Below are 12,439 nucleotides of genomic sequence, written 5' to 3' on the forward strand. Positions count from 1 at the left end.
TCTGTTAATTACCAAAATTACTGATGATTTTGGTAACTTTGGTAAATTACCGGTAGTTTTGCAATCATACAATTAATAAAGGACTGGCTCACCATCGGAGGACTGATTCATGCCGCGGTGTCCCATCATGCTGTGCAGTGGGGGGGCCAGAGGGGGCCGCATGTACTGGTCCATGGGGTTGACCCCAGAGTTAGGGTTGGTCCTGGGGTTAGGGGTCATGGGGTTAGGGGTCATATGGTTGTACATGTTCCTGCAGTCCAGAGGCTGGCCGTTGTGGAGTGGAGCGCGGAGCGATGACACATCACTGTAGGGTGACCTTCCTGATGGAGTAAGACTAGACAAGCAGACAGACACACAGAGACACACAGTATACAGACACACAGAGACACACAGTATACAGACACACAGAGACACACAGTATACAGACACACAGAGACACACAGTATACAGACACACAGAGACACACAGATACATACAGTATAGAGATACACAGTATACAGACACACAGAGACACACAGCATACAGACACATACAGTATACAGACACACAGAGACACACAGTATACAGACACACAGAGACACACAGTATACAGACACACAGAGACACACAGTATACAGACACACAGAGACACACCGAGAAATACAGTATACAGACACACAGAGACACACAGATACATACAGTATAGAGATACACAGAGACATACACACAGAGACACACAGCATACAGACACATACAGTATATAGACACACAGAGACATACAGTATACAGACACACAGAGACACACAGTATACAGACACACAGAGACATACAGTATATAGACACACAGAGACATACAGTATACAGACACACAGAGACATACAGTATATAGACACACAGAGACATACAGTATACAGACACACAGAGACATACAGTATGCAGACACACAGAGACATACAGAGACACAGAGACATACAGTATGCAGACACACAGAGACACACAGAGACATACAGTATACAGCCACACAGAGACACACAGAGACATACAGTATACAGGCACACAGAGACATACAGTACATACAGTATACAGACACACAGAGACACACAGAGACACACAGACAGTATACAGGCACACAGAGACATACAGTATACAGACACACAGAGACACACAGAGACATACAGTATACAGGCACACAGAGACATACAGTACATACAGTATACAGACACACAGAGACACACAGAGACACACAGACAGTATACAGGCACACAGAGACATACAGTATACAGACACACAGAGACATACAGTATACAGACACACAGAGACATACAGTATGCAGACACACAGAGACACACATACAGTATACAGACACACAGAGACACACAGAGACACACAGAGACATACAGTATACAGACACACATAGACATACAATATACAGACACACAGAGACATACAGAGACACAGAGAGACATACAGTATACAGACACACAGAGACATACAGAGACACACAGAGACATACAGTATACACACACACAGAGATATACAGTATACAGACACACAGAGACACACAGAGACATACAGTATACACACACACAGAGATATACAGTATACAGACACACAGAGACACACAGAGACATAAAGATACAATAAGAAACACACAGAGACATAAGGAGACATACAGATAGACACAGAGACAAACAGAGACACACAGAGACATACAGAGACACACATAGACACACAGATACACACAGAGACACACAGAGACATACAGCGAGATAAAGATATCAGGACCTGACAGTACAGTTACACAACCAACTACGAGAGAGAGGGAGAGGGATAGAGAGAGAGTTAGAGGGATGTATAGAGAGAGGGATAGAGAGAGGCGGAAAGAGAGAGAGGGAGAGAGGATAGACGGAGGTTACCCTGCGTTCAGTCAGACAGAGAGGGAGAGAGGGAGTGAAAGGGACAAATGGGGAGGGAGGCAGAGTGATATTGACCTCATCCCGTCAGTAGAGGATGCCTGGTTATTCTTTAAAAGTGCCTTCCTCACCATCTTAAATGAGCATGCTCCATTCAACAAACATTGAAGCAGGAACAGATATAGCCCTTGGTTTCTCAAGACTTGACTTCCCTTGACCAGCACAAAAACATCCTGTGGCGTTCTGCATTAGCATCGAATAGCCCCCGTGATATGCAACTTTTCAGGGAAGTTGGGAACCAATATACACAGGCAGTTAGGAAAGCTAAGGTTAGCTTTTTCAAACAGAAATTTGCATCCTGTAGCACAAACTCAAAAAAGTTCTGGGACACTGTGAAGTCCATGGAGAATAAGAGCACCTCCTCCCAGCTGCCCACTGCTCTGAGGCTAGGAAACACTGTCACCACCGATAAATCCACTATAATTGAGAATTTCAAAAAGCATTTTTCTACGGCTGGCCATGCTTTCCACCTGGCTACCTCTACCCCGGTCAACTGCCCGGCACCCCCCACAGCAACTCACCCAAGCCTTCCCCATTTCTCCTTCACCCAAATCCAGATAGCTGATGTTCTGAAAGAGCTGCAACATCTGGACCCCTACAAATTAGCCGGGCTAGACAATCTGGACCCTCTCTTTCTAAAATTATCAGCCAAAAATGTTGCAACCTCTATTACTAGCCTGTTCCATCTCTCTTTCGTATCATCTGAGATTCCCAAAGATTGGAAAGCTGTCGCGGTCATCCCCCTCTTCAAAGGGGGAGACACTCTAGACTCAAACTGTTACAGACCTATATCCATCCTGCCCTGCCTTTCTAAGGTCTTCGAAAGCCAAGTCAACAAACAGATTACCGACCATTTCGATTCCCACCGTACCTTCTCAGCTATTCAATCTGGTTTCAGAGCTGATCATGGGTGCACCTCAGCCACGCTCAAGGTCCTGAACGACATCATAACCGACAACGATAAGAAACAATACTGTGCAGCCGTATTCATCGACCTGTCAATCACCACATCCTCATCGGCAGAATCATATGCCTTGGTTTCTCAAATGATTGCCTCGCCTGGTTTACCAACTACTTCTCTGATAGAGTTCAGTATGTCAAATCGGAGGTCCTGTTGTCCGGACCTCTGGCAGTCTCTATGGAGGTGCCACAGGGATCAATTCTCGGGCCGACTCTCTTCTCTGTATACATCAATGATGTCGCTCTTGCTGCTGGTGATTCTCTGATCCACCTCTACGCAGACAACACCATTCTGTATACTTCTGGCCCTTCTTTGGACACTGTGTTAACTAACCTCCAGATGAGCTTCAATGCCATACAACTCTCCTTTCGCTGCCTCCAACTGCTCTTAAATGCAAGTAAAACTAAATGCATGCTCTTCAACCGATCGCTGCCTGCACCTGCCTGCCAGTCCAGCATCACTACTCTGGACGGTTCTGACTTAGAATATGTGGACAACTACAAATACCTAGGTGTCTGGTTAGACTGTAAACTCTCCTTCCAGACTCACATTAAACATCTCCAATCAAAAATCGGCTTCCTATTTCGCAAAAAAACATCCTTCACTCATGCTGCCAAACATACCCTTGTAAAACTGACCATCCTACCGATCCTCGACTTCGGTGATGTCATTTACAAAATAGCCTCCAACACTCTACTCAACAAATTGGATGCAGTCTATCACAGTGCCATCCGTTTTGTCACCAAAGCCACATATACTACCCACCACTGCGACCTGTATGTTCTCGTTGGCTGGCCCTCGCTTCATATTCGTCATCAAACCCACTGGCTCCAGGTCATCTACAAAACCCTACTAGGTAAAGCCCCGCCTTATCTCAGCTCACTGGTCACCATAGCAGCACCCACCCGTAGCACACGCTCCAGCAGGTATATCTCACTGGTCACCCCCAAAGCCAATTTCCTCTTTGGCCGCCTTTCCTTCCAGTTCTCTGCTGCCAATGACTGGAACGATCTGCAAAAATCACTGAAGCTGGAGACTCATATCGCCCTCACTAACTTTAAGCACCAGATGTTATTGACTGTATGTTCGTTTTACTCCATGTGTAACTCTGTGTTGTTGTATGTGTCAAACTGCTTTGCTTTATTCTTGACCAGGTCGCAGTTGTAAATGAGAACTTGTTCTCAACTTGCCTACCTGGTTGAATAAAGGTGAAATAAAAAAATAAAACAAAAGGAGGCAGAGAGAAACAGAGGAAGAAAGAATAGTTTAACACTACGATGCTGTAACAACTACTTCTGAACAGTAAACAGCATGTTGGTTGCCTATCCAGCACAGGATTTCATCACTTCTGCGCTTTTCATTTACCAGCAGGTGGCGCTGCACTCTTATTCAGGGTAAAGATGTTATGACACTAACTGTTTATTCATTTATAAACTGAACAGGCCAGGGAAGCCTGGTAGCAATGTTCCAAGGTTCTCATACATTTAACATTTATTCTCTCTCTCTCTCTCTCTCTCTCTCTCTCTCTCTCTCTCTCTCTCTCTCTCTCTCTCTCTCTCTCTCTCTCTCTCTATCTCTTTCTCAATCTCCCTCTCTCTCTCTTTCTCTCCATATCTCTCTCTCTTTCTTTCTCTCCCTATCTCTCTCTCTCTCCCTCTCCCTATTTCTCTCTCTCTCAATCTCCCTCTCTCTCTCTTTCTCTCCATATCTCTCTCTCTTTCTTTCTCTCCCTATCTCTCTCTCTCTCTCTTTCTCTCTCTCTCCCTCTCCCTATTTCTCTCTCTCTCAATCTCCCCCTCTCTCTCTCTCTCTCTCTCCCACCACCTCTCTCTATCTCGCCCTATCTCTCCCTCTCTCTCTCTTTCTCTCTCCCTGCCTCTCCCTCTTGCTCCCTCTCTCTCTCGCTCCCTCTATCTCTCCCTCTCTCCTCTGTCTCTCTCCCTCTCTCTCGCTCTCTCTCTATCCTTCGCTCTCTCTCTCTCACTCTCTCTCTCGCCCTCTCTCTCTCTCTCTCTCGCTCTTTTTCTCCCTCTGTCTCACTCTCTTGCTCTCTCTCCCTCTGTCTTTTTCTCTCTCTCCCCCTCTATATCTCCCTCTCCCTCTCTCTCTCGCTCCCTCTCTCCTCTGTCTCTCTCTCGCACTCTCTCTTTCTCTCTCGCTCCTTTTCTCCCTCTGTCTCTCACTCTCTCGCTCTCTCTCCCGCTCTCTGTCTTTTTCTCTCTCTATCCCTCTCTATCTCCCTCTCCCTGTCTCTTTTACTCCCTCTCTTTCACTCCCTCTCCCTATCTCTCACTCACTCCCTCTCTCCTCTGTCTCTCTCTCTCTCTCTCTCTCTCTCTCTCTCTCCTTCTCGCTCTCTCTCTCACCCTCTCTCTCTCTCTCTCTCGCTCTTTTTCTCCCTCTGTCTCTCACTCTCTCGCTCTCTCTCTCTTTTTCTCTCTCTCCCCCTCTCTATCTCCCTCTCCCTCTCTCTTTCACTCCCTCTCTTTCACTCCCTCTCCCTCTCTCTCTTTCTCCCTGCCTCCCCCCCTCTCTCTCTCTCCTCTCTCTCTCTCTCTCTCTCTCTCTCTCCTGTAGAGCAGACTTCATTCATCCCTGTACCTTCTAAGTCTCCCTTTCAGCTCTCTAATTCTTCCTCTACAACGTGTATTCCTCCACACAGGAGCTTAGGCTGCTCTTCTCTGTCTAATCTACTATGGCGGGTTTCCCCCTCCGTCTCTCTCTGCCTTTCGCTTTCTCTCCCTCCTTTCTCTCTCCCTTTCTCTCTCCATCTCTCTTACTTCTCTCTAATCTGGTAGAAGTAAATTAAGCTTTTCTTTCTCCCTCTCTGCCTTCCTGTCCACCTTTTCTCTGACCCTCTCTCTCTCTTTATCCTGTCTTTCTCACCCCCTCCTCTCTCTCTGCCTATCTCTCTCCCCTTTCTCTCACTCTCTTTCCCTCCCTCAATTCTTTCACATTTTTCCCTCTGTTATTCTCACCCCATCTCCCTTCACTCCCCTTTCTTTCTCTTTCCCTATCTCTCTCTCACCCCCCCTCTCTCCCTCCCTCTAGCAGGGTAACCTGAGCAGAGTACAGGCGGGCGGTAGGGCGGGCAGTCATGCAGAGCTCAGCCGGGTCTGGCTGGCCTGTAATTAGCAGCTGTCAGAGAGAGAGAGAGCGAGAGAGAGACTGCCTCGCCCGCTCACCTCGCAACCTGGGTGGTATAGGGGGAGAGGAGGGGGAGGAAGGGGAAGGAGAGAGGGAGGGGGAGGAAAGAGGGCAGAGCTCAGCTAACTCGCTCCAGGACCTGGCCTTTTAGGCTTTTAGCTACTCTGAAAATTCTGGTTGTCTGTGAGTAAAATAAATACATTTAAGCCTCTGGACTAGACAAGTCATCAGATAATTTTTTATTGGGTTTGGAGGGACAAGAATGAATCATTCATGTCTGTCTGTTAGTGTCTTTATAGTTTCTTGTGACAGACTGTTCAAAGATCAATTGATTATAATATTACAGCAGGTAGGAGAGGAGGAGGGGTTGTTGTTGTGTTGTCTTACCCTCTGGGCGGCTGGTTGGGTGGAGACTCATAATGATACAGCCTCTGATGTGGCTGCATGTCCACTGGCATTGGTGCTCTGCTCGGGTTACAGGGCAGGACACGACGCCCTGAGGAGAGAAACACAATGAGAAGCACCGTTAGGAGACACAACCACAATAATAACTTAGTACCTAGAATTGTATCACAGGAGGTTGGTGGCACCTTAAAGTGGGAGGAACGGGCTTGTGGTAATGACAGGAGAGGAATCAGTGGAATGGTATCAAATACATCAAACACGTGGTTTCCTGGTGTTTATGCCATTCCATTTGCCCTGTTCCGGCCAATATTATGAGCCGTCCTCCCCTCAGCAGCCTCCTCTGATTTAGATACACCATTCAGGATCAGATACCGTCTGAAGACTTGGAGAGGCACACACACACACACACACACACACACACACACACACACACACACACACACACACACACACACACACACACACACACACACACACACACACACACACACACACACGCACACACACACACATACGCACAGATACGCACACATGCACAGACACACACACACAGACACGCACAGATACACGCACACACGCACAGACACACACACAGACACACACACACGCGCACAGACATGCACAGACACACGCACACACATACAGACACACACGCACACACACACACGCACAGACACGCACAGATACACAGACACACACACACACACACACACACACACACACACACACACACACACACACACACACACACACACACACACACACACACACACACACACACACACACACACACACACACACACACACACACACACACATACATACTACCAGTACTTTACATTCACACCAGGCCTTGTCACATTTTATTTTTTAATTGTATTTTCTTTAACCTTTATTTAACTAGGCAAGTCAGTTAAAAGAACAAATTCTTATTTACAATGACGGTCTGACAAAAGGCAAAAGGCCTCCTGCGGGGACGGTGGCCTGGGATTAAAAATGAATAAATAAATACAATATAAATATAGAACAAAACACACATCACAACAAGAGAGACAACACAACACTACATGAAGAGAGACCTAAGACAACAACATAGCATAACAGCAACACATGACAACACAGCATGGTAGCAACACAACATGACAACAACATGGTAGCAACACAACATGATAGCAGCACAAAACATGGTACAAACATTATTGTATTATTATTATTATTATTACAGACAACAGCACGAAGGGCAAGAAGGTAGAGACAACAATACATCACACAAAACAGCCACAACTGTCAGTAAGAGTGTCCAAGATTGACTCTTTGAATGAAGAGATGGAGATAAAACTGTCCAGTTTGAGTGTTTGTTGCAGCTCGTTAACAGAATGTGACTGGCAGAACAGGTGTTGTATGTGGAGGATGAGGGCTGCAGTAGATATCTCAGATAGGGGGGAGTAAGGCCTAAGAGGGTTTTATAAATAAGCATCAACCAGTGGGTCTTGCGACGGGTATACAGAGATGACCAGTTTACAGAGGAGTGTAGAGTGCAGTGATGTGTCCTATAAGGAGCATTGGTGGCAAATCTGATGGCCGAATAGTAAAGAACATCTAGCTGCTCGAGAGCACCCTTACCTGCCGATCTATAAATTATGTTTCCGTAATCTAGCATGGGTGGGATGGTCATCTGAATCAGGGTTAGTTTGGCAGCTGGGGTGAAAGAGCAACTATTACCAAGTCTAGATTTAACTTCAGCCTGCAGCTTTGATATGTGCTGAGAGAAGGACAGTGCACCGTCTAGCCATGCTCCCAAGTACTTGTATGAGGTGACTACCTCAAGTTCTAAACCCTCAGAGGTCGTAATCACACCTGTGGGTAGAGGGGCATTCTTCTTACCAAACCACATGACCTTTGTTTTGGAGGTGTTCAGAACAAGGTTAAGGGTAGGGAAGCTTGTTGGACACTAAGAAAGCTTTGTTGTAGAGCATTTAACACAAAATCCGGGGAGGGGCCAGCTGAGTATAAGACTGTATCATCTGCATATAAATGGATGAGAGAGCTTCCTACTGCCTGAGCTATGTTGTTGATGTAAATTAAAAAGAGCGTGGGGCCTAGGATCGAGCATTGGGGTACTCCCTTGGTGACAGGCAGTGTCTGAGAGAGCAGATTTTCTGACTTTATACACTGCACTCTTTGAGAGAGGTAGTTAGCAAACCAGGCCAAAGACCCCTCAGAGACCCCAATACTCCTTAGCCGGCCCACAAGAATGGAATGGTCTACCGTATCAAAAGCTTTGGCCAAGTCAATAAAAATAGCAGCACAACATTGCTTAGAATCAATGCCAATGGTGACATCACTGAGGACATTTAAGGTTGCAGTGACACATCCATAACCTGAGCGGAAACCAGATTGCATACCAGAGAGAATACTATAGACATCAAGAAAGCCAGTCAGGTGATTATTGACAAGTTTTTCCAACACTTTTGATAAACAGAGCAAAATAGAAGTAGGCCTATAACAGTTAGGATCTGCTTGATCTCCCCCTTTAAATAAAGGACAAACTGTGGCTGCCTTCCAAGCAATGGGAACTTCCCTAGAAAGGAGAGACAGGTTAAAAAGGTTGGAGATAGGCTTGGCGATGATAGGGGCAGCAACTTGTTAATCAACTTGCCGCACGGATCCCTTTAGCGGGATAATTTTCGTAAACAACCGCTGAAATGCAGAGCGCCAAATAAAAAATAAAAATACTACAAATATTTATAATCATGAAATCACAAGTGAAATATACCAAAACACAGCTTAGCTTGTTGTTAATGCACCTATCATGTCAGATTTTGAAAATATGCTTTACAGCGAAAGCAATCCAAGCGTTTGTGAGTTTATCAATCACTAGACAAAACAGTAAGAACAGCTAGCCACAAATTGGCTTGGTCACGAAAGTCAGAAAAGCAATAAAATTAATCGCTTACCTTTGATAATCTTCGGATGTTTGCACTCACGAGACTCCCAGTTACACAATAAATGCTATTTTTGTTCGATAAAGATTAGTTTTATAACCAAAAACCGCCATTTGGTTTGCGCGTTATGTTCAGAAAACCACAGGCTCGTTCCGGTCCTGAAAGGCAGACGAAAATTCCAAAAAGTATCCGTAATGTTCGTAGAAACATGTCAAATGATTTTTATAATCAATCCTCAGGTTGTTTTTAACATACAGAATCGATAATATTTCAACCGGATGGTAAACTATTCAATACTACAGAGAAAGAAAATGTCGAGCTACATCTCTCGCGCGCAGGAACTAATCAAAGGACACCTGACGCGTTTGGAAAAATCTCGCTCATTTTTCAAAATAAAAGCTTGAAACTATGTCTAAAGCCTAGTCACAGCCTGAGGAAGCCATTGGACATTGGAATCTGGTTGATACCCCTTTAAATGGAGGAGGGGCAGGCAACGGAACAGGGATATTTCCAAATAAAAGGCACTTCCGGGTTGGATTTCCTCAGGTTTTCGCCTGCAAAATCAGTTCTGTTATACTCACAGACAATATTTTGACAGTTTTGGATACTTTAGAGTGTTTTCTATCCTAATCTGTCAATGATATGCATATTCTAGCATCTGGACCTGAGAAATAGTCCGTTTACCTTGGGAACGTTATTTTTCCAAACATAAAAATTCTGCCCCCTAGCTGAAAGAAGTTAAGGGACATGGGCAGCTGTTTAGGAGGAGGGTTTATTCTCCAGGTCTTTTTCTCCAGGTCCGTTTTCCAGAACTTCTTGGGGTTAGACCCACAGAGAGAGATCTGCTCCTTAAAGAAACTAATTTTGGCCTTCCGGATAGCCTGAGTGCACTTATTTCTCATTTGCCTGAACGAGAGCCAGTCAGCCTGAGTATGCGTGTGCCGAGCCTTTCGCCAAATACAATTCTTGAGGTGGAGTAACCGTGCAAGATCACGGTCGAACCAGGGGCTGAACCTGTTTTTAATTCTCATTTTCTTTATGGTGTCGTGTTTGTTAACAATACCACTGAAAATATCAAAAAAGAAGGTCCAGGCGTCTTCGACAGAAGGGGATCAAGCTGATTCTATACCATTTTACAGAGGCCAGTTCATGAAGGAAGGCTTGCTCATTAAAGTTTTTTAGCAAGTGTCTATGACAAATCAGGACAGATCGTTTCACTGAGCAGCCATTACGAACACAGGCTGTAAAACAGTGATCACTAAGGTCATTACAGAAAACACCAGACTGATACCTATCAGGATTATTTGTGAGGATAACATTAAGAAGAGTAGCCTTTTCTGGGTGTTTGGAGTCATATCTTGTGGGATTGGTATAATCTGAGAAAGATTTAGGGAGTCCCATTGCTTTAGGACTTGGTCAGGTGGTTTAAGCATGTCCCAGTTTAGGCCACCTAGCAAGACAAATTCAGACTTGGTGTAAGGGGCCAGGAGAAAGTTTGGGCAGGTAGGATACAGGCCGGTGATGATGGAGGACGATAGCAGCCAGCAACAGTCAACAAAGAGCTATTTGAAATTTTAATGCTTAAAACCAGCAAATCAAATTGTTTGGGGACAGACTTGGTGGAGACAACCGAGCACTGAAGGTGATCCTTGGTAAAGATTGCCACTCCCCCACCTTTGGAAGATCTGTCTTGCCGAAAAAGGTTATAACCAGAAAGGTTAACATCAGCATTCAAAACACTCTTCCTTAACCACGTCTCAGTAATGACCAACACATCTGGATTGGAGCTGTGAACCTACACTTTCAATTGATCCATTTCAGCTAATAAGCTTCTCCTGTTAACGTGCAGAAAACCCAGGCTTTTACGGGAGCAGAACTCAGTGAAGCAGATATCAGAGCACAAGTCAGAATTGGGGCTAGCAACAGTAGATGGGCCAGGGTGTACATGCACATTTCCAGATATCATCAACAGTAATACAATCAAGGCACGGCAGAGGACAGGGAGAGCTCTACAGTGCTGATTTATGACATCTTTTGTGTACACATGCTGAATCCCAAAGCCATTTGTGTTGCGTGTACATGAGGGACAGTGTGTACATGAGGGACACTGTGTACTGTACATGAGGGACAGTGTGTACATGAGGGTCAGTGTGTGTACACGAGGGACAGTGTGTGTACACGAGGGACAGTGTGTACATGAGGGACAGTGTGTACATGAGGGACAGTGTGTGTACACGAGGGACAGTATGTACACGAGGGACAGTGTGTACATGAGGGTCAGTGTGTGTACACGAGGGACAGTGTGTGTACATGAGGGACAGTGTGTGTACACGAGGGACAGAGTGTGTACACGAGGGACAGTGTGTGTACACGAGGGACAGTGTGTGTACATGAGGGACAGTGTGTGTACACGAGGGACAGTATGTGTACACGAGGGACAGTGTGTACATGAGGGACAGTACGTGTACACGAGGGACAGTGTGTACATGAGGGACAGTGTGTGTACACGAGGGACAGTATGTACACGAGGGACAGTGTGTGTACACGAGGGACAGTATGTACACGAGGGACAGTGTGTGTACACGAGGGACAGTATGTACACGAGGGACAGTGTGTACACGAGGGACAGTGTGTACATGAGGGACAGTGTGTGTACACGAGGGACAGTATGTACACGAGGGACAGTATGTACATGAGGGACAGTGTGTGTACACGAGGGACAGTGTGTATGTAACCAATGTGAAATGGCTAGTTAGTTAGCGGGGTGCACGCTAATAGTGTTTCAATCTGTGACGTCACTCGCTCTGAGACCTGGAAGTAGTTGTTCCCCTTGTGCAGGGGGTCCCTGGTTCGAGCCCAGTTAGGGGCGAGGAGAGGGACAGAAGCTATACTGTTACATGTACATGAGGGACAGTGTGTGTACACGAGGGACAGTATGTGAACACGAGGGACAGTGTGTGTGTACACAAGGGACAGTGTGTGTGTGTACACGAAGGACAGTGTGTACACGAGGGACAGTGTGTGTGTAC

The 12,439-nt window shown here is 45.8% G+C and overlaps 1 protein-coding gene across 1 annotated transcript in view; it reads right to left on the reverse strand.

Annotated features, from left to right (window-relative positions):
* Positions 1 to 12,439, reverse strand: part of LOC139553796 (zinc finger protein GLI1-like) — a 166,988-nt gene that overhangs the window by 33,356 nt on the left and 121,193 nt on the right. The window contains exons 2-3 of the mRNA XM_071366474.1: positions 6,448 to 6,556; positions 93 to 334 (exon numbers count right to left, since the gene is read on the reverse strand). Coding sequence (XP_071222575.1) covers positions 93 to 334; positions 6,448 to 6,518 — 313 coding nt within the window. The 5' untranslated portion in view covers positions 6,519 to 6,556. The remainder of the gene's footprint in view (positions 1 to 92; positions 335 to 6,447; positions 6,557 to 12,439) is intronic.

The sequence above is a fragment of the Salvelinus alpinus genome, chromosome 2 (genome assembly GCF_045679555.1).
Source record: "Salvelinus alpinus chromosome 2, SLU_Salpinus.1, whole genome shotgun sequence".
NCBI classification, from domain to species: Eukaryota; Metazoa; Chordata; class Actinopteri; order Salmoniformes; family Salmonidae; genus Salvelinus; species Salvelinus alpinus.